Here is a 22,074-nt window from a genome sequence, read left to right on the forward strand (position 1 = left end):
CGCTGTCTGACTAATGCTAATGTTTATCATGATCTGCCTAACCAAGACTATGTGGAACTTTGACTAACATAAAACAACAGGTGTGAAACAGGCGAGTACACCTGGAGAAAACGCCTCGCAAAAAAACGGGGGAAGTAGTGGAACAATCCAGGTTAATTAATAATTTGAATCAAAACTATTCTTACGTAGGTTAAAGAGGAGGGGATAGTTGCAATGAAAGGGAGGGACAAAAGTGGGACGGGCTTGTATTGACCTAACAAGAACGGAACTAACCATCAACAGATAAAAATTGAAAATTACTTGGAATACTCTTTGTCTGGGAACCCCAGAAAACAGTGGTCTTTTCATAATAGTACATGCAGGACTGTGTTTTTGAAGATAGAGTGGATGTGGCTGCAGATAAAGCGACAGGACAGGTTCCAGTCTAATTCGAGATCAGTGATCAAGTCCATGACTATGGGTTAATGTACAAAACCAAGAAGTGGTCGCGGTTTCAACACAAAATATCAGCCTTCAGTCATCAGGCGGAAAAATATCAGCCTTCAGTCATCAGGCGGAGAGTTGAACTACAGGACAGACGAATCATGCCTGGCAAAGTCAAAGGTAGGCGTAAAAGACCCTCGTTGAAAAATAAGAAAAGAAACAAAAACTTGACCCATCACGCACACTCTGCGTTGTACATGTAGAAGGGACAATTTACAAGCAAGGGGATATGCTATAGGTACAAGAGGGCGCCGTTTCGAGGAGTGGAAAAGCAATGGTCGACACAAAAAGGACCCACTTACACATGTCGCTTCTCAACGGAACAAAAATGCTTTGCAAATGTACGCGCCTATAGCAATGGAGAACCAATCATCACCTGCAATGTATGATCAATTGGCATTAAGCGTGCCGACTGGTTAATCTATGCAAAGCTGACGAAAAATCAGCACAATGTCTGTGCTAAAACAATCAGCACAAAGTAGATAAGAAACTGGCATTTGGACTTCTTCTGTTCAATATAATATAGGCAGTGGATATTTTGCCGGAGACGGCAAACCTTTAGTAAACGTTGGTTTGCCGGATATGCACTGAACATGCGCAGTTACTGTTTTTTGGTACTTGACAAATGTTAGTCTGGCTCCATGCCAATATTATCGTTGTAACTTTGTATTCACAAGATGGGAATCAGACCATTTTATAATTTCGGACTTTATTTCCCTTTAAAAAAAACTTCTCCAGAGCCACAAATCTGAAAAGAATATGTAATACTCTGCAATAAAATGTTTGAGACATGTTAAAATAATAAAAGAAGAATATTCTTATTTATTTGGGGATGGGGAAAAAAAGCTTAGAAAAGTGACGTGGCGGGGATCGGATCGGAATCGAACCCGGGTCATCCCAACCTCGACCCCAGGGTGTTGAGCAGTACGCGCCCATCACTACCTGCTCTCTCACCCTGGTATTGGATCATTTGCATGTGCAAGATTTTGAACACGTATGCAAATGAGGAATAGTCTGGTGCCTGCATGTGCGTTACATTATCGTTCGTTTTTGTATGCGGTGTCTGGGGTAAAAACAGAGTCAATTCGTCGCAGCGCGAGCACGGCGTGAGTTACGAAAACGCGATTTATTTAATTAAACTGTTACGATCTTATCGAGACAACATGCAGTATCACATTTCATATTAATATGAACAAATTGGAAAAGGAAAGGAATGTTTTTGAGAAGGCGTGGACGAATGATCGTGAAAACACGTACTGCACGTTGTGAATAACAACACCAAGTACACGATAAAAATCCATTACTAGCCAATTGCGATATCAAATCAGGATACAGGAAGAAAAATTACTATCCAGGGTTTACTATTGGAAACACGGTTGGAAATAAAGTAAGCACTGGGGACGAGGTTGGGGTCATCCCGCTCACGAAAGCCATCAGCCTCGACTCCAGGGGCGCGTGCTCGTTCCTTACACTAACCCCTGGCTGTGATGATGACGTAAATGACACTGAATGGCTATTCACAGCGTACTGCGCGGGCATTTCGAAGATTGTACGCCGGGCGCGCCCATAGGGCGCTCGCGCTCGCGGGCTTAGCTTTGCACGTAACGTCACGTACGAAAAAAAAAATTATGATTCAAAAATCGCGAAGCCTGTACGATATCAACCTCGTCCCCAGGGTGTCCAGCAGTACGCGCCCACCACTACCTGCTCTCTCACCCTGGTATTGGATCATTTGCATGTGCAAGACATTTGTGTTTCCATTGAAAATATATTAAAAATTATGTGAACCCCCCCCCCTTGACACCCCACAAAAATTATGACAATTATACTGGTAATAATGTCCGCCTGTGCGCAACATTTGGACAGAGCCAGCTGTGTGAAACTTTGACTAACATAAAACATGTGTGAAACAGGCGAGTACACCTGAAGAAAACGCCTCGCAAAAAAAAACCCGGGGGAAATAGTGGAACAATCCAGATTAATTAATAATTTGAATAAAACTATTCTTACGTAGGTTAAAGAGGAGGGGATAGTTGAAATAAAAGGGAGTGACAAAAGTGGGACGGGTTCGTATTGACCTAACAAGAAAGGAACTAACCATCAACAAATAATTGAAAATTACTTGGAAAACTCTTCGTCTGGGAACCCAAGAAAACAGTGGTCTTTTCCATTTAATAGTACATGCAGGACTGTGTTTTTGAAGATAAAGTGGATGTGGCTGCAGATAAAGCGACAGGACAGGTTCCAGTCTAATTCGAGATCATTGAAAGTCCATGGTTAATGTACAAAACCAAGAAGTGGTCGCGGTTTCAACACAAAATATCAGCCTTCATTCATCAGGCGGAGAGTTGAACTACAGGACAGACGAATCATGCCTGGCAAAGTCAAAGGTAGGCGTACTGCATGAATAATTAAAGTTGGTGTATACGTGATTTGTTTGGGTGCGGCACCTTGAAATATAGATTTTCGAATTGAATATAATTTTTCTAGCATCACGTTAGTTATGAGCTTTCCAATAAGACGTCGCACGGAAAAATCCGGCCCATGATAAGTAATCAATTTATGAATTTCAACTTTTAAATTAAGAGCGGGATGCTCCTAATTCGTTCTGAATAGTGTGCGCAATTTCTGAACTGAGGCGCGTCATTTGAAACCATTTTTTAAACTGCAAACACAAACAAGCAAATTTATTTGTTACAGGACATTATATTCCTTTAACTTTCGTTCGGAAAAGAAAATCCAATTTTGAAAAAAGCACGTTTATACCAACTTTAAAACATAAATGAATTGCTTTCCTTCTTGCACGGAGACAATACAACACTGGAATCGTAATGTTCAGAATGTCAAGAATTAGGACTATTTGTCGAATTCCACAAGCTCACTGTTAAGGCTAGGAAGGATGGCAACAAATAGTTATTCTAAACTATACATCAAAAAAATTCTTGATTTAAAATTGGCAGTGTGTAACAATTGTTTTCCAAAAGGTGGGGTGTGGCTGGGGTAGGGCGGGGTGGGGATTGGGGGAAAGCACAAACATTAAGCCGTGATTTCACAAAAATTCAGACAGGTTGCACGAACCTGTCGTGTGTGCCATTTCCATATCCAGCTTAATGGGTTCCAAGGTTATGATCAACCCAGTGCCAACAGGTAATGGAAATAGCGTGTGTATGAAGCTGTTTTCCTTGAGCGTGTGCGTTCTAGATAAACCAGCTGGAATGAACTGGTTCGCTCTGGATTAAGCTTGTCTGGGAATAAAGATCATACACAGATTCACAACTATAGCAGTTTCTGTTGATTCAGCCAAAAAGCCCCTCGTTGAAAAATAAGGAAACAAACAAGCACTTGACCCAGCACGTACACTCTGAGGTTGTAGAAGGGACAATTTACAAGCAAGGGATCAAGAGGGCAGATCGTTTCGAGGATTGGAAAAGCAATGGTTACATGTCGCTTCTCAACGGAACAAAAACACTTTGCAAATGTACGCGCCTATAGCAATGCAGAACCAATCAATTGCAATGAATCAATTGACATTAAGCGTGCTGACTGGTTAAGCTATGCAAAGCTGACGAAAAATCACCACAATATGTCTGTGCTAAAACAATCAGCACAAAGTAGATAAGAAACTGGCCTTTGGACTTCTTCAGTTCAATATAATATATCCTTTGTGGTCACGAAAATCGCCTCCTAAAATTGAAAAGGGCTGAAAATCATGTAATCATTGTAGTCTTCCTTAAATTTGACAATCCAGTGTGCAAATTAGTATAAAGTCGTCAAACTTGGTACGATGTTAGTCGATGCACGACGAACTTGGCTTGTTTAAGGCTAATTAACCTACTTGTTACGCAACCCATCAAAATGAATATTCTGTTTATTAAAATAATGTCAGACAATGTTTTTGTCTTAATATTATAGGACTGATGGACCGTCTGCATGACGGCGAATCAGTGGTCATCGCGGAGGGATATTTGTACGTCTTTGAGCGACGCGGTTACTTGCAGGCCGGTTCTTTTGTCCCAGAGGTGGTGCTGGAATACCCAGAGCTCCTTCGCCTGCAATATGAGGAGTTCTACCGGGCAGGGAGTGATGTGGTCTTGGCCTTTACGGTAACAAACCTTTCACGTTACAAATATACGCCTTTAGATCATTCTTTTTGTTTTATAGGACTGATGGATCGTCTTCATGACGGTGAGTCAGTGGTCATCGCGGAGGGATATTTGTACGTCTTTGAGCGACGCGGTTACTTGCAGGCCGGTACCGCTGTACCCGAAGTGGTGCTTGAATACCCTGAGATGGTTCGCCTACAATATGAGGAGTTTTACCGGGCAGGGAGTGATGTGGTCTTGGCCTTTACGGTAACAGCATTTCCCGTTAATACCGAAAGTGGTTGGTCCAGGATTTTCTTAAGGGAGCTAGGGGCGGGATTTCGAAGTCATAAGGCGTTGCAGTCGATGCAAATGGTCTAAAGCTTTATGAATCATGAGGATTTGTTACTCATGATCAGAGAGTCACGGGTTCGAATCCAGACGCTGGACATAATGCTTTGTCCTTGAGCAAGCCACTTCATCCCCACTTGCCTCTCTCCACCCCCCAGGAGTATAAATGGGTTCTGGCACTAGCTGGGGAGTAACCTGCGATGGACCCACGGGGAATAGAAATATTCTCAGTCGTTTCTTGCCACTGAAACTTGAGAAAAACGCCGGCCTGATGGGCCACATTGGCTCGTGACAGACTTTACTTTACTCTAACTATTATGTCATGTTTCTGTCCTTTTTTTGAATCAGTACTACGCTCATCGTGAGAAATTATCGCTGATCGATCGCGAGGCAGACCTGGAGGAGATGAACCGTACTGCACTGCGCATGGCCAGGGAAGTCGCGGATAAAACCGGATCTCTCATGGCCGGCAACATCTGTAACAGCAACATTTACGTTCCTAATGATCCGGACATTACTGCCAAGATTAAGAGTATGTTTAAGGTTAGCAGCATATGTATCTCAGTGTTGTAGTCGAGACCCTGCAAGACCATCACAAGACCAACACAAGTCCTTCAGTCTCAATTCAAGTCACAAGCTATTCAAATGAACTGTACCAAAGGCATTCCTTTGTTATTGTTCGTGCCCTGTTACTTGTGACTGGACTTGTAAATGGTCTTGTGCTGGTCTTGTGTCTGGTCTTGTGTCTGGTCTTGTGATGGTCTTGCGATGGTCTCGACTGTCTGTGTCATATTGACAGTCTGTTGATTAAGCACGACGTTGATTTGTGAGGTCATCACGGCCTCTTCACTCAGAGTCGTGGCTAAATCCCTCCGCTCACAGGGTTGGTCACGTGAGAGCAGATCTTAGATGGCGGGCAGATCGTATCCCGCGTCCCTGTCGAGTGTTGGGTTCTGCGTCTTGATCTCTATGGCCCCCTGATTTTTCGTTCCTCTCGTGCTATGACCTGAACATTGTTCAAGGTGATGTTACATATTTCTGGTGAAGTAAATGTTCAACCACAACTGTGAGGAGGGGGTGGATTGATCTTGTGCGCGGCGGAATCGGCTAATGACGTGCTCCAATTTGATTATAAATATTCATGAGGTGTAGTAACACACCTTACTTAACCTCCATATACAGGAACAGATCGAATGGGCCGTAGAAGAAGGTGCTGATTTCATTCTTGCTGAGACATTCAGCGATTTGGGAGAGGCATTGTTGGCGCTGGAAGCAGTCAAAACATACGGGAAAGGTAAACGCCTGATATAACATGTTTTATCACCGACCACCTTCCAATGGCATCTTAAAATCATTGCAAGCCTACCGTTATACCATCATCAACAGTAACATACAAAAGCATTTCCCTCTACTTTTTCATGATGTTAGTCAATGACATGTGCACTATAGGAATATCGAAGTGCATTAATAACACAATCCTAAAAAGAAAAAAGAAAAAAAATTGGGAAAGGATAAAATAAAGAGAAAAGAGTATAGCCAGGGTACTCTGTCTCAACCCAGAATGACCTCAACTGAAATTGGCTAGGAATGGGCTAACAAAATTTGTAAGGAAATTATGTATAGGTCTACACACACACAAGTTTCTGCGATTAACAACGCCACCCACAGACAAATGATGTTCAGATTTTGGCTGTCCATCACAGATCGATGCTATTCCAAACAATTGTCAAATGGTTGTTGTGCTGCTCTCAATACTTTCAAAACTATACCACAAAATTGCATAACAGGCTAAAACCTGTTTTGATTGCTTGATACAGGCCTGCCTGTCGTCGTCACCATGGCATGGCACAAGAACGAAGTCAACGGTCGGCCAGCCACGATTGACGGTGTGGAAATCTGTGAGACGTTTAAGCAACTGGAGGCGGCTGGAGCCGATGTGCTTGGCCTGAACTGCGCCCGCGGTCCCACCACGATGCTCCCGCTGATGGAGGAGGTCAAGAAATGCATCAAGGTAGGTCTATTGAGGAATTGCACATGACGTCACAGCTCAGTGGTCACCCACGCGCCCGCCATGATGGACGTCTACGGCCAATACCCAGTGATAAAAAATTACGCCCCTTCTGAAACTCAGGAAAAAATACTCACAACTCTCCAAGGTGTTTGACACACATCAAATTAAGGCTTATTTCATCCTCTTCCACTTTGTTTCAACTTTGTTTGGGGGTTAAGCAATTACCTTTGGGGAAAAAAACCGGATATTAACCGTGACAAATAACGCAGGGCATGCACGTTGTATACGGTCTCAACAATGCCACAAATTTATCTAAAGAGCCCTCAGTTATCGAACAGATTTTCAAATAAGCATTGGTTTGTTTGTTTGTTTGTTTGTTTACATTATGCCAGACGCCGTTGGCTGCCATTCCAGTTCCCTATCGAACGACTAAAGCGGAGCCCAACTTCCAGTCTCTGACAGATCCGTTGTCTGGTAAGTTTTAGTTGCATTTAAATAGGTCATGTGTTGTGCTCCTTCCTTTTCGCAAGTTAACGCGTTAACGTGCAGCTAATAGTACCTATTCCTGTCGGGTCTCGTCAGTTCTCTTTTTCGTTCTTTCCTCGGGGAGAGGCATATAGCTCTATGGGGAGAGGTCATTGAAACGTCACTGAATTTGCTTCAGGTTTTGTTAAACTATCATTAATTTCTCACTTTCCTCAGGAAAACGTCTGTTCCCTGAAGATCTGAACGCTGCGCTGTGCAGCCGCTCAGACATCAAGGAGTTTGGTCGTCGTTGCCTGGAGCTTGGCATACAGGTCATGGGTGTGTGCTGTGGGAACGAGTGCCATTACACCCGTACGTTGTGCGAGACCCTGGGACGCAAAGTACCAGCTTCGCGCTACTCCGCCGATATGTCCAAGCATTACATTTTCGGGACCAGCGAGAAGCTGTCTACACGCTACACAAGCGGAGAAGGCAAACAGCACACGGCCTAAGATGATTCAATATAAAAAAGAATTATGACAGTAATTGATATTCAAGGCATGCAACTGGGAAGTAACACAGAAGTGGAAATTCAAAGCTTAAAGTTGTAATGCCTTTATTAGTGTGACGTGAAACACAATAATTCAGCTGATCTGTTAGAAATACTTTGCATGCCTGTGATAATTGGCTTTCGAAACCATCAGAGTTTTGAGGAACAAGAGTTTACGAATATTCAAATTTCGCTTAATATAAATAACTTCGGCCTTGATTGTGCTCAGGACTCACATTTTCGTGCCAAAAATATTCCAAACTAATTATTATTGCCTCATTTATCATTGAAAGTCGGTACATTTTCTTTTCCGAACAAAATTTAAAGGAATCTAATGTTCTGTAACAAACAAAATAAAATGTTTAACTTTATATATATACAGTTTAAAAAAATGGCTTTTAAATAGCGCGCTCCAGTTCAGAAATTGCGCAAACTTACTCAGATCGAATTAGGAGCGTCCCGCTCTTAATTCAAAACTTGAAAGTAATTAGTCGAGTACTTGTCGTTGCCCGATTTTTTTGTGTGGTGTTTCATTGGAAAGTACATAACTAATGTATTGCTAGAAAATTATCAATTCAATTTGAACATCTATTTTCAAGCATGGGCGTCGCCAGGATTTTTTCTAGAGGGGGGCAAAAAAAAAATGTGCCCAAAAATGCTGGTATTTCTCAACACATTCTCGATTTATCAGTTTTAGAGGGGGGGGGCAGGGACATTTTGCCCCCCCCCCCCAACTCATTAAATTTACACCACTTTGTCTTCGCGCCTCTTTTTCTTTTCTTTTTTTTTCTTTTTTTTTCGTCCTTCGTTCTTGTTTTTTTTTTTTTTTTTTGCTTTTCCAGGGGGGGGGGGGGGGGCAAGTGCCCCCCCTTGCCCCCCCCCTCGCGACGCCCATGTTTTCAAGGTGCCACACTCAAAGGCACGTAAACACCGATTTTAATGTAAGTAACAGCAATAAGTCCGAACTACCAATTCTAGTGGTGTTGATATTCTGGGAACTTATATCGAGGTCAATTTTATGCTTTTTTTTTTAATATCCAACGAAGCAGAACACATCAACATATGGTATAGCATAATTTGCATTCCCATGTTTAAATTTCGCCGATTACACTGCTGGGTAAATAGGAATTAGTCATATTGTTACAAAAACCGAATCAAAAATATCCATAATGTTTTGGATTGCCACCAGAAACCTTGGGTCGTATGAATAAAAACTAGCATTTGCGTTTACTACCATGCACTTTTAAAGCTTTTACATGCATCTGTATGAATAAAATACAGCAATTGATTTTACTAAAAGCTTTTGGAAATATTTACTTTTCACGTTTTAGCTTTTGCTAGACTGTAGTGTTTACTTCGTTTCGTATGAATAACAAGGAGTAAATGCTTCAGTTGTCAAATATTTACTTGTCGTTTTTCAAGGCTGGGTTGGGGCTAACTTGAAAATAATATAGCAAATACTTTTGCTTAGAAATGGCTGCATTTGTTACTGTCGATCGCGTATAACACATACAAAAACGTTCTACATAGCATACTGCACACTAAACGATACTTTCGTATTTGTAAAATCGTATAATTTAGTATTTACCCTTCTGCATGCAACTGTCAACCCTTATAAAAACTATGCATCCCCGCCTGGATAAAAATGAATTATTAATCAAATCAATGGTGATTTGTAATGGTAATGAGGTTCCTTCAATCTAACGTCAGACTATTTGATATGTGCTGCAGACGTTGCATAAACCACCGACGAAGAGGTACAATATTCTCAATCTACTGCACAATATTAATAAGACTGTTCTGACTTCCATGATGTTGGGTACGTTGGTTCTGAGTTTGATGCTCCTCAGCCGCGTCACTGCGAACTGGCCGGATGGGAGCAAAGACGCAACACGAGCAAATATGGTAAACTCTAAATAAAATGGGGTATTTTAATTACGAAACAATAACCTGTTAATTGTCTGTGTAGTAGGTTGGTTGCTGGGATAGTAGGAGGTGTTTGGTTGTGTTTCTGCATTTGTTTTTACAATAGGAAACGTTGAACAACAGTGGACAATAGGGTCCCTAATTCCTAAAACATATAGGTCTTCCTAAAAAGTTAGTACAACAAAAGAGGGACAATAGAGGGTCGCTGATTGCAGGCAAATACGCACATGTATGTACGTTGAACAATAGAGGACAATAGGGTCCCCAATTCCCGAGAGGTCCCCAATTTGGCGAAGTTTACAAAACATTTAGGAAGTCTTCCTAAAAAGTTATACAAGCAAAAGAGGGACAATATAGGGGGTCCCCAATTGCAGGCAAATACACACTTGTGTGTATAGTCAGGCAACGTCACGCGTCCGTCGGCTTCCGGGAAGTTCCGGAGAACATAAATTGGTTAAGACTGTAGTTTGCTTTAATCTATATCGACGTTAAACTTGCGCAGACTGCGCAGAACCGTCGGCAACGTTGAACCGTGTTCAACTCTGCCGATGTCTGCCAAGTAAAACTAGTTTGCGTCTATCTGAGTTAGCGGCAACATGTCCGGATGAAATGTTTCTATATGTCTGCCTTGCAGTTTGGATCGTGTTGGCGTTTCAATTTGGAAACTAGGCTTTACAGCTAAATCACAATCGTTATAAATTTCGTTAATTTAACAGGGATTCTACACACTGAATATGACATGCAACGACGCGGGAACCGAATGCGAAGCATGCTACCGAGCACGCGCAGAGGGGCTGGTGTATCTACGTACGTAAATATCCTCATCGAACATTGTCATGCAGCTTTCAAAGTTATAGGACTTTTGCGAAATATGTATTTTCTACTCTAAAACGAATTGAAGATTTTGAACGAGCAAGAAAGATAGGATATATTTTTGACTTCAAAAAAAAACAGATCTCCGTGGACAATCGACTTTTTTTTTTAAACTGTTCTTGGTTGGATCGGCAAACATCCTGTATTAAAGACTGAGTTTCAATGCAGGATATATTTTGTGTATTCAATTGGCAGTTTTCACTCGAGCTTCGACTAAAGTGGTTCATTTCTCAGACTATTTCAATCGAAAATGAGAGTGATTTTCACACTAAAACCTTTAGTCCCTAATTTCACTCTTTGGAATGTAGGGAGTATCTTTCAAACCATACCTATATTGTTTATGTTGTTCACACAGTCTACCTCTTCAATTTTTTTTTGATACACACTGTATGTTAATTTTTTCTTTTGTTAGACACTGTTGAATATACAGAGGGGCCGGCCAAGTTTGAATTTCGAGGATCGGCAGCATCACGTGACTGGAAACAGTTTGTTGTTCAAGGTCAGAAAACGTTCATTATCTGTATTTACCTAATTCGTAGGAGTTAATGTATTGAGTTGTTATTTATTAACATTGTATATATTTCTGGTAATGAAGCCAACTATTTCTCAAAAGCGCCATATAGGCACGGCAGCTCGAAAGTCAGAAAAAAAACCGAAGAGAGAAGACAAGGTGAAGCAATTACAGTTTCAGAGGTGGGGGAAAGGCCCAGAAGAATATTCTGGGGAAAACCCATGGATCACGTAGGCACTGAAAACCCAATCCACATGTGGACAAGGGCGGGAATCGAACCCGGGCCGTTACGGTGGAAGGCCAGCAAAGTAACCACTGCGCTGTCGTTTGCCCATGCATAAACGATACGTTCTTTGAGGGACACCAACCACACGTTCCATAAGTTTTAGTGTTGGAGGCGCCCATGCCACGAGTTTGTGTGAAGACTCGGTGAGTTCGTTCCATTATTTACTGGTTTGAAAGGACCCATAAACACAACATACGCCAACATTTGGACTATTATGAACAATGACGTGTAAATGGCCTTAAACAGATGGAGCATGGAAGGTGGTGGAAGCTAATTCTTTCACTTTGCTTTCCTTGTACAGATGATCCATCAGAGCCCTTCCGTTACTGCATGCAGCAAGACGAGATACAAGACTTGGACTACGGGGGCGATACTTGGAGGTTTTCCATCTGCATGGACAACAACTTCTCTGGTATCTCGGTCCCAGCTGAATGCGTGAAACCCTTGGCTGTTGTCTCCATGGTTAGCCTGCGCACAGATAACGAAGCGCACGGCGAGCAGACGCTGTACTGCGCAGCCTAAACGATTCAGCTCCGCCTTAATGCATAAATGCATGAGAATTGAATTGACTAGAACTTGGGGTCCAGGTCTAAAGCGCTTTCATTGTGTATGTGGGATTCATACTGTTGCCAAATAGAAAGATACATATCACTGGGTGCATACCTATGTTCCCAACGCCTATGTTTCCCAACACCCATGTTCCCCAATACCTATGTACCCCAACCGTAACCCTAACCCTTACCCCTACCCTTAGGATTGTGGGAAACATGGGTATTGGGGGCATCGTGTAGACCCTGTATCATGATATTCTATGGCCTGAAGGGTCCATGACATCAACTTTTCTTAGGAATTAATTTTGGGCATTTTTCTGTACTACTCGTAAATGTATGAACATTATTTGACATATCTTATAGTAAATTATTGAAAAGTGCCATTCTTAAACATTTAAAATTGTCCATGCTTTCCCGGACAACTGAGGGCGCTGTAGCTGTGACGTCGTTTCGGGAAGATGTTGTCCAGTTTAAGAATTTTCCGTTCAAATTGTGAACCCAAACATTTTGCTAAACTGGAAGAACTTGTGAGAAGTGTTTAGGCATTGGCTTATACTGTCATGTATTGACACAATGACAAGATTTATTTGTCCTCTACATTTATGATTACAAGCAGTCACTTTCTTTTTACAAAATATTGTTTTAAGCCACACTGAAAAGGAAAATTTGCACTATATGTGTTGTCAATCATGACTTTTCAATTAAAATTGACCAATTCTTACGTTTTATTCTCCCAACTTACGGTTTTACTTCCTCAAAAGACAAAAATTCGCTGATATTTCATGCGATGCTACACCAGAAGAAAATCTATAAGAATATTTGAATGGCTGTCTGCCTTTACGACTATTGACAGCCCACAGAGCATTCTGATCACGCTTTCACCGTATACAGTGGCAAAGGGAGGCCCTCCTTAATGGCGAACGCGTGGTACCAGCTATTGACCCAATAATCCAAGGGGAAGCAGATGTGTACAATATTACAGCTCTCACAATGCTTACGGCATTGCTGGGGTCTCTGTGAATGTATAGTATTAGGGTCCTAGGATGACGTGCTTGCTTTACCTTTTATTTTATGGGAAATCTCTTTTTGTCCAGAAAACAAATAAACTCGCAGGTGATCCGGCCTTCTCTATTGCTGCTCCCCGATTGTGGAATAGTTTACCCATCCCTATCAGAAACTCCGATACTGTGCCAATCTTCAAGAAGGCTCTCAAAACCCATTTTTTTCCCCACACCATAGCTGGTCGTACGCCCTTGTTGTTTTTCTGTTGTTCTTTCTGTGGTTCTTCTTTCTTTGTTTCAGCACCTTGTGTCCTTTGGCAATTTGGCGCTCCATAAATCCAGTTACTATTATTATTTTGTTTCATAGGAATGGACGTAATTAGACTTTCTGTGCATTTATAGAGAGTGTAATTAAGAAAAGCACGCCTCAAAGATGGCTGCCCAGTGCAAAGGCTCTATGCTGTTATCAGGCTCAAGCAGCTATGTGTGTAATACCTGAAGCGCAGGCCATCGCTGTAAGACTCAAATTTGTTTTTCCAAAAATTATGTGAACCCCCCCCCCCCCTTGACACCCCCCCCCCCAAAAAAAAAATTATGACAATTATACTGGTAATAATGTCCGCCTGTTCGCAGCATTTGGACAGAGCCAGCTGGGGTACGGGTTTTTTGTACACTATTCTGTAATATAGCGTTCATGATCGTCGGATTTGCATCGGATTTACGGAGGCCAATTGTCCGGAACCATGTGGAACTTTGACTAACATAAAACAACAGGTGTGAAACAGGCGATTACACCTGAAGAAAACGCCTCGCAAAAAACGGGGGAAGTAGTGGAACAATCCAGGTTAATTAATAATTTGAATAAAACTATTCTTACGTAGGTTAAAGAGGAGGGGATAGTTGAAATAAAAGGGAGGGACAAAAGTGGGACGGGCTCGTATTGACCTAACAAGAACGGAACTAACCATCAACAGATAAAAATTGAAAATTACTTGGAATACTCTTTGTCTGGGAACCCCAGAAAACAGTGGTCTTTTCATAATAGTACATGCAGGACTGTGTTTTTGAAGATAGAGTGGATGTGGCTGCAGATAAAGCGACAGGACAGGTTCCAGTCTAATTCGAGATCAGTGATCAAGTCCATGACTATGGGTTAATGTACAAAACCAAGAAGTGGTCGCGGTTTCAACACAAAATATCAGCCTTCAGTCATCAGGCGGAAAAATATCAGCCTTCAGTCATCAGGCGGAGAGTTGAACTACAGGACAGACGAATCATGCCTGGCAAAGTCAAAGGTAGGCGTAAAAGACCCTCGTTGAAAAATAAGAAAACAAACAAACACTTGACCCATCACGCACACTCTGCGTTGTACATGTAGAAGGGACAATTTACAAGCAAGGGGATATGCTATAGGAACAAGAGGGCGCCGTTTCGAGGAGTGGAAAAGCATGCAATGGTCGACACAAAAAGGACCCACTTACACATGTCGCTTCTCAACGGAACAAAAATGCTTTGCAAATGTACGCGCCTATAGCAATGGAGAACCAATCATCACCTGCAATGTATGATCAATTGGCATTAAGCGTGCTGACTGGTTAATCTATGCAAAGCTGACGAAAAATCAGCACAATGTCTGTGCTAAAACAATCAGCACAAAGTAGATAAGAAACTGGCATTTGGACTTCTACTGTTCAATATAATATAGGCAGTGGATATTTTGCCGGAGACGGCAAACCTTTAGTAAACGTTGGTTTGCCGGATATGCACTGAACATGCGCAGTTACTGTTTTTTTTGTACAAATGTTAGTCTGGCTCCATGCCAATATTATCGTTGTAACTTCGTATTCACAAGATGGGAATCAGACCATGTTATAACTTCGGACTTTATTTTTCTTTAAAAAAAAACTTTTCCAGAGCCACAAATCTGAAAAAGAATATGTACTATTCTGCAATAAAATGTTTGAGACATGTTAAAATAATAAAAGAAGAATATTCTTATTTATTTGGGGATGGGAAAAAAACCCTTAGAAAAGTGACGTGGCGGGGATCGGATCGGAATCGAACCCGGGTCATCCCAACCTCGACCCCAGGGTGTTGAGCAGTACGCGCCCATCACTACCTGCTCTCTCACCCTGGTATTGGATCATTTGCATGTGCAAGATTTTTGAACACGTATGCAAATGAGGAATAGTCTGGTGCCTGCATGTGCGTTACATTATCGTTCGTTTTTGTATGCGGTGTCTGGGGTAAAAACAGAGTCCATTCGTCGCAGCGCGAGCACAGCGTGAGTTACGAAAACGCGATTTATTTAATTAAACTGTTACGATCTTATCGAGACAACATGCAGTATCACATTTCATATTAATATGAACAAATTGGAAAAGGAAAGGAATGTTTTTGAGAAGGCGTGGACGAATGATCGTGAAAACACGTACTGCACGTTCAATAACTACACCAAGTACACGATAAAAATCCATTACTAGCCAATTGCGATATCGAATCAGTATACAGGAAGAAAGTTTACTATCCAGGGTTTACTATTGGAAACACGGTTGGAAATAAAGTAAGCACTGGGGACGAGGTTGGGGTCATCCCGCTCACGAAAGCCATCAGCCTCGACTCCAGGGGCGCGTGCTCGTTCCTTACACTAACCCCTGGCTGTGATGATGAAGAAAACGCCTCGCAAAAAAAAAACGAAGGAAATAGTGGAACAATCCAGATTAATTAATAATTTGAATAAAACTATTCTTACTTAGGTTAAAAAGGAGGGGATAGCTGAAATAAAAGGGAGAAACAAGAGTGGGACGGGCTCGTGTTGACCTAACAAGAAAGGAACTAACCAGCAACAGATAAAAATTTAAAATTGCTTGGAAAACTCTTCGTCTGGGAACCCAAGAAAACAGTGGTCTTTTTCATTTAATAGTACATGTAGGACTGTGTTTTTGAAGATAAAGTGGATGTGGCTGCAGATAAAGCGACAGGACAGGTTCCAGTCTAATTCAAGATCAGTGATCAAAGTCCATGGCCATGGTTAATGTACAAATCCAACAAGTGGTCGCGGTTTCCAACACAAACTATATCAGCCTTCATTCATCAGGCAGAGAATTGAACTACAGGACGGAAGAATCATGCCTGGCAAAGTCAAAGGTAGGCGTACTGCATGAATAATTAAAGTTGGTGTATACGTGATTTGTTTGGGTGCGGCACCTTGAAATATAGATTTTCAAATTGAATTGATAATTTTTCTAGCATTACGTTAGTTATGAGCTTTCCAATAAGACATCGCAGGGAAAAGTCGGCCCATGATAAGTAATCAATTTATTAATTTCAACTTTTGAATTAAGAGCGGGATGCTCCTAATTCGTTCTGAATAGTGTGCGCAATTTCTGAACTGAGGCGCGTCATTTGAAACCATTTTTTAAACTGCAAACACAAACAAGCAAATTTATTTGTTACAGGACATTATATTCCTTTAACTTTCGTTCGGAAAAGAAAATCCAATTTTGAAAAAAGCACGTTTATACCAACTTTAAAACATAAATGAATTGCTTTCCTTCTTGCACGGAGACAATACAACACTGGAATTGTAATGTTCAGAATGTCAAGAATTAGGACTATTTGTCGAATTCCACAAGCTCACTGTTAAGGCTAGGAAGGATGGCAACAAATAGTTATTCTAAACTATACATCAAAAAAATTCTTGATTTAAAATTGGCAGTGTGTAACAATTGTTTTCCAAAAGGTGGGGTGTGGCTGGGGTAGGGCGGGGTGGGGATGGTGGGGGGGAACACAAACATTAAGCCGTGATTTCACAAAAATTCAGACAGGTTGCACGAACCTGTCGTGTGTGCCATTTCCATATCCAGCTTAATGGGTTCCAAGGTTATGATCAACCCAGTGCCAACAGTTAATGGAAATAGCGTGTGTATGAAGCTGTTTTCCTTGAGCGTGTGCGTTCTAGATAAACCAGCTGGAATGAACTGGTTCGCTCTGGATTAAGCTTGTCTGGGAACAAAGGTCATACACAGATTCACAAATATAGCAGTTTCTGTTGATTCGGCAAAAAAGCCCCTCGTTGAAAAATAAGGAAACAAACAAACATTTGACCCAGCACGTACACTCTGAGGTTGTAGAAGGGACAATTTACAAGCAAGGGATTTGCTAAAGGTTCAAGAGGGCAGGTTGTTTCGAGGAGTGGAAAAGCAATGGTTACATGTCGCTTCTCAACGGAACAAAAACACTTTGCAAATGTACGCGCCTATAGCAATGCAGAACCAATCAATTGCAATGAATCAATTGACATTAAGCGTGCTGACTGGTTAATCTATGCAAGGCTGACGAAAAATCAGCACTATGTCTGTGCTAAAACAATCAGCACAAAGTAGATAAGAAACTGGTCTTTGGACTTCTTCAGTTCAATATAATATATCCTTTGTGGTCACCTCCTAAATCGCCTCCTAAAATTGGAAAGGGCTGAATATCATGTAATTACTGTAGTCTCCCTTTGACAACCATGCAATATGCAGTGTGCAAATTGATATAAAGTCGTGAAACTTGGTACGATGTTAGTCGATGCACGACGAACTTGGCTCGTTTAAGGCTAATTAACCTACTTGTTACGCAACCCATCAAAATGAGTATCCCGTTTAATTAAATAATGTCAGACAATGTTTTTGTCTTAATATAGGACTGATGGACCGTCTGCATGACGGCGAATCAGTGGTGATCGCGGAGGGATATCTGTTCATCTTTGAGCGACGCGGTTACTTGCAGGCCGGTTCTTTTGTCCCAGAGGTGGTGCTGGAATACCCAGAGCTCCTTCGCCTGCAATATGAGGAGTTCTACCGGGCAGGGAGTGATGTGGTCTTGGCCTTTACGGTAACAAACCTTTCACGTTACAAATATATGCCTTCAGATCATTCTTTTTGTTTTATAGGACTGATGGATCGTCTTCATGACGGCGAATCAGTGGTCATCGCGGAGGGATATTTGCACCTCTTTGAGCGACGCGGTTACTTGCAGGCTGGTGCCTATGTACCCGAGGTGGTACTGGAATATCCCGAGATGGTTCGCCTACAATATGAAGAGTTTTACCGGGCAGGGAGTGATGTGGTTTTAGCCTTTACGGTAACAAACCTTTCCCGTTAATATCGATAGTGGTTGATACAGGATTTTTCTAAAGGGAGCTAGGTGCAAGATTTCGAAGTCGTGAGGCGTTGCAGTCGATGCAAAAAGGCCCAAAGCTATGTGAATCAATATTCAAAATATTAAGTGATGACGTTTTCGTGCAACCTATTTCATGTTTTTTCCCATATTATGTAAACAGTTAACAATAATCAGGATACAGAAGATAAACGCCGGCCTAATGGGCCACATTGGCTCGTGACAGACTTTACTCTACTCTAACTATATGTCATGTTTCTGTCCTTTTTTGAATCAGTACTACGCCCATCGTGAGAAAGTATCGCTGATCGATCGCGAGGCAGACCTGGAAAAGATGAACCGTACAGCACTGCGCATGGCCAGGGAAGTCGCGGATAAAACTGGATCTCTCATGGCCGGCAACATCTGTAACAGCAACATCTACGTTCCTAATGATCCGGACATTACTGCCAAGATTAAGAGCATGTTTAAGGTTAGCAGCATATGTGACTGTGTCATATTGACACTCTGTTGATTAAGCACGACGTAGATTTGTGAGGTCATCACGGCCTCTTCACTCAGCGTCGTGGCTAAATCCCTCCGCTCACAGGGTTGGTCACGTGAGAGCAGATCATAGATGGCGGGCAGATCATATCCCGCGTCCCTGTCGAGTGTTGGGTTCTGCGTCTTGATCTCTATGGCCCCCCCCCCACCCCCTGATTTTTCGTTCCTCTCGTGCTATGACCTGAACATTGTTCAAGGTGATGTTACATATTTCTGGTGAAGTAAATGTTCACCAACAACTGTGAGGGGGGGGGGGGTTGATCTTGTGCGCGGCGGAATCGGCTAATGACGTGCTCCAATTTGATTATGAATATTCATGAGGTGTAGTAACACACCTTACTTAACCTCCATATACAGGAACAGATCGAATGGGCCGTAGAAGAAGGTGCTGATTTTATTCTTGCTGAGACATTCAGCGATTTGGGAGAGGCATTGTTGGCGCTGGAAGCAGTCAAAACATACGGGAAAGGTAAACGCCTGATATAACATGTTTTATCACCGACCACCTTCCAATGGCATCTTAAAATCATTGCAAGCCTACCGTTATACCATCATCAACAGTAACATACAAAAGCATTTCCCTCTACTTTTTCATGATGTTAGTCAATGACATGTGCACTATAGGAATATCGAAGTGCATTAATAACACAATCCTAAAAAGAAAAAAGAAAAAAAATTGGGAAAGGATAAAATAAAGAGAAAAGAGTATAGCCAGGGTACTCTGTCTCAACCCAGAATGACCTCAACTGAAATTGGCTAGGAATGGGCTAACAAAATTTGTAAGGAAATTATGTATAGGTCTACACACACACAAGTTTCTGCGATTAACAACGCCACCCACAGACAAATGATGTTCAGATTTTGGCTGTCCATCACAGATCGATGCTATTCCAAACAATTGTCAAATGGTTGTTGTGCTGCTCTCAATACTTTCAAAACTATACCACAAAATTGCATAACAGGCTAAAACCTGTTTTGATTGCTTGATACAGGCCTGCCTGTCGTCGTCACCATGGCATGGCACAAGAACGAAGTCAACGGTCGGCCAGCCACGATTGACGGTGTGGAAATCTGCGAGACGTTTAAGCAACTGGAGGCAGCTGGAGCTGATGTGCTTGGCCTGAACTGCGCCCGCGGTCCCACCACGATGCTCCCGCTGATGGAGGAGGTCAAGAAATGCATCAAGGTAGGCCTATTGAGGAATAGCACATGACGTCACAGCTCAGTGGTCACCCACGCGACCGCCATGATGGACGTTTACGGTTTCAGACTAGTAAATAAACTGCCAATACCCAGTGATAAAAAATTACGCCCCCTTCTGAAACTCAGGATAAAAATACTCACAACTCTCCAAGGTGTTTGACACACATCAAATTAAGGCTTATTTCATCCTCTTCCACTTTGTTTCAATGTTTGGGGGTTAATTAAGCAATTACCTTTTAGGGAAAAACCGGATATTCACCGTGACAAATAACGCAGGACATGCACGTTGTTGATAATGCAATATATACTGTATACGGTCTCAACAATGCCACAAATTTATCTAAAGAGCCCTCAGCTATCGAAAAGATTTTTAAAGAAGCATTTTGTTTGTTTGTTTGTTTACATTATGTCAGACGCCGTTGGCTGCCATTCCAGTTCCATATCGAACGACTAAAGCGGAGCCCAACTTCCAGTCTCTGACTGATCCGTTGTCTGGTAAGTTTTAGTTGCATTTAAATAGGTCATGTGTTGTGCTCCTTCCTTTTCGCAAGTTAACGCGTTAACGTGCAGCTAATAGTACCTATTCCTGTCGGGTCTCGTCAGTTCTCTAAATTTCGTTCTTTCCTTGAGGAGGGGGTCATGGAAACGTCACTGAATTTGCTTCAAGTTTTGTTAACGCTTTCGTTAATTTCTCACTTTCCTCAGGCAAGCGTCTGTTCCCTGAAGATCTGAACGCTGCGCTGTGCAGCCGCTCAGACATCAAGGAGTTTGGTCGTCGTTGCCAGGAGCTTGGCATACAGGTCGTGGGTGTGTGCTGTGGGAACGAGTGCCATTACACCCGTACGTTGTGCGAGACACTGGGACGCACAGTACCAGCTTCGCGCTACTCCGCCGATATGTCCAAGCATTACATTTTTGGGACCAGCGAGAAGTTATCTACACGCTACACAAGCGGAGAAGGCAAACAGCACACGGCCTAAGATGATTCAATATAAAAAAGACTTATGACAGTGATTGATATTCAAGGCATGCAACTGGGAAGTAACGCAGAAGTGGAAATTCAAAGCTTAAAGTTTTAATGCCTTAAGTGTGAAGTGAAACACAATAATTCAGCTGATCCGCTAGGAATACTTTGCATGCCTGTGATAATTGGCTTTCGAAACCATCAGCTTTTTGAGGAAAAAGAGTCTACCAATATTCAAATTTCGCTTAATATCAATAACTTCGGCCCTGATTGTGCTCAGGACTTACGTCATTTTCGTGTCAAAAATATTCCAAACTAATTGTTATTGCCTAATTTATCATTGAAAGTTGGTGCATTTTCTTTTCCGAACGAAATTTAAAGGAATTTAATATACCAGTCTTTAATAAATTTGCTTGTTGTTTTTGCAGACCTTTATACAGTTGAAAAAAGGCTTTTAAATAGCACGCTCCAGTTCAGAAATTGCGCAAACTTACTCAGATCGAGCGTCCCGCTCTTAATTCAAAACTTGAAAGTAATTAGTCGAGTACTTGTCGTGGCCCGACTTTTATTTTTGCGGTGTTTCATTGGAAAGCACATAACAAATGCATTGCTAGAAAATTATCAATTCAATTTGAAAATCTATTTTCAAGGTGCCACACTCAAAAGGCACGTAAACACCGATTTTAATGTAAGTAACAGCAATAAGTCCGAACTACCAATTCTGGTGGTGTTGATATTCTGGGAACTTATATCGGGGTCAATTTTATGCTCTTTTTTTTAATATCCAACGAAGCAGAACACATCAACATATGGTAAAGCATAATTTGCATTTCCGTGTTTAAATTTCGCCGATTATACTGCTGGGTAAATATGAATTAGTCATATTGTTACAAAAACCGAATCAAAAATATCCATAATGTTTTGGATTGCCACCAAAAACCTTGGGCCGTATGAATAAAAACTAGCATTTGCGTTTACTACCATGCACTTTTAAAGCTTTTACTTGCATCTGTATGAATAAAATACAGCAATTGATTTTACTAAAAAGCTTTTGGGGATATTTACTTTTTACGTTTCAGGTTTTGCTACACTATAAGTGTTTACTTCGTTT

At 41.7% G+C, this 22,074-nt stretch overlaps 3 protein-coding genes across 8 annotated transcripts; all 3 read left to right on the forward strand.

Moving 5' to 3' along the window:
* On the forward strand, positions 1-8,312 carry LOC119730495 (betaine--homocysteine S-methyltransferase 1-like). 3 transcript variants are annotated; one of them, XM_038203448.1, is made up of 8 exons: positions 1-603; positions 2,662-2,873; positions 4,396-4,586; positions 5,265-5,459; positions 6,099-6,210; positions 6,734-6,927; positions 7,320-7,401; positions 7,630-8,312. In XM_038203448.1, the coding sequence occupies exons 2-8, from the start codon at positions 2,855-2,857 to the stop codon at positions 7,902-7,904; spliced, it is 1,068 nt and encodes a 355-aa protein (XP_038059376.1). In that variant the 5' UTR covers positions 1-603; positions 2,662-2,854; the 3' UTR covers positions 7,905-8,312. The 3 variants fall into 3 exon arrangements, with proteins under 3 accessions (XP_038059376.1, XP_038059374.1, XP_038059375.1); XM_038203446.1 differs by lacking the exon at positions 4,396-4,586 and adding an exon at positions 4,645-4,835; XM_038203447.1 differs by lacking the exons at positions 1-603; positions 4,396-4,586 and adding an exon at positions 4,645-4,835 and having other exon boundaries at positions 2,618-2,873.
* Positions 8,313-9,650: 1,338 nt separating this feature from the next.
* LOC119730496 lies at positions 9,651-13,220 on the forward strand. The gene is made up of 4 exons (XM_038203449.1): positions 9,651-9,847; positions 10,585-10,675; positions 11,154-11,240; positions 11,840-13,220. The coding sequence occupies exons 1-4, from the start codon at positions 9,752-9,754 to the stop codon at positions 12,058-12,060; spliced, it is 495 nt and encodes a 164-aa protein (XP_038059377.1). The 5' UTR covers positions 9,651-9,751; the 3' UTR covers positions 12,061-13,220.
* Positions 13,221-14,217: 997 nt separating this feature from the next.
* On the forward strand, positions 14,218-22,010 carry LOC119730497 (betaine--homocysteine S-methyltransferase 1-like). Of its 4 annotated transcripts, none has more exons than XM_038203451.1 (7): positions 14,218-14,385; positions 18,027-18,217; positions 18,531-18,725; positions 19,154-19,265; positions 19,789-19,982; positions 20,413-20,494; positions 20,705-22,010. In XM_038203451.1, the coding sequence occupies exons 1-7, from the start codon at positions 14,247-14,249 to the stop codon at positions 20,977-20,979; spliced, it is 1,188 nt and encodes a 395-aa protein (XP_038059379.1). In that variant the 5' UTR covers positions 14,218-14,246; the 3' UTR covers positions 20,980-22,010. The 4 variants fall into 4 exon arrangements, with proteins under 4 accessions (XP_038059379.1, XP_038059378.1, XP_038059381.1 ...); XM_038203450.1 differs by lacking the exon at positions 18,027-18,217 and adding an exon at positions 17,778-17,968 and having other exon boundaries at positions 14,220-14,385; XM_038203453.1 differs by lacking the exon at positions 14,218-14,385 and adding an exon at positions 15,982-16,237.
* The last annotated feature ends 64 nt before the right edge of the window (positions 22,011-22,074 follow it).

The sequence above is a fragment of the Patiria miniata genome, unplaced genomic scaffold, assembly GCF_015706575.1.
Source record: "Patiria miniata isolate m_02_andy unplaced genomic scaffold, ASM1570657v1 HiC_scaffold_22, whole genome shotgun sequence".
Lineage (NCBI taxonomy): Eukaryota > Metazoa > Echinodermata > Asteroidea > Valvatida > Asterinidae > Patiria > Patiria miniata.

Bases quoted from the DNA above. Each gene is read 5' to 3' on its own strand.
- LOC119730495 (XM_038203448.1), top strand. The intron at 4,587-5,264 runs GTAACAAACCTT...TTTTTGAATCAG, and splicing joins ATGTGGTCTTGGCCTTTACG to TACTACGCTCATCGTGAGAA. The intron at 5,460-6,098 runs GTTAGCAGCATA...CTCCATATACAG, and splicing joins AGATTAAGAGTATGTTTAAG to GAACAGATCGAATGGGCCGT.
- LOC119730496 (XM_038203449.1), top strand. From the start codon at position 9,752: ATGATGTTGGGTACGTTGGTTCTGAGTTTGATGCTCCTCAGCCGCGTC. The intron at 9,848-10,584 runs GTAAACTCTAAA...TTAATTTAACAG, and splicing joins ACGCAACACGAGCAAATATG to GGATTCTACACACTGAATAT. The intron at 11,241-11,839 runs GTCAGAAAACGT...TTCCTTGTACAG, and splicing joins GAAACAGTTTGTTGTTCAAG to ATGATCCATCAGAGCCCTTC.
- LOC119730497 (XM_038203451.1), top strand. From the start codon at position 14,247: ATGTACAAAACCAAGAAGTGGTCGCGGTTTCAACACAAAATATCAGCC. The intron at 14,386-18,026 runs GTAGGCGTAAAA...TTTGTTTTATAG, and splicing joins CATGCCTGGCAAAGTCAAAG to GACTGATGGATCGTCTTCAT. The intron at 19,266-19,788 runs GTAAACGCCTGA...TGCTTGATACAG, and splicing joins AGTCAAAACATACGGGAAAG to GCCTGCCTGTCGTCGTCACC.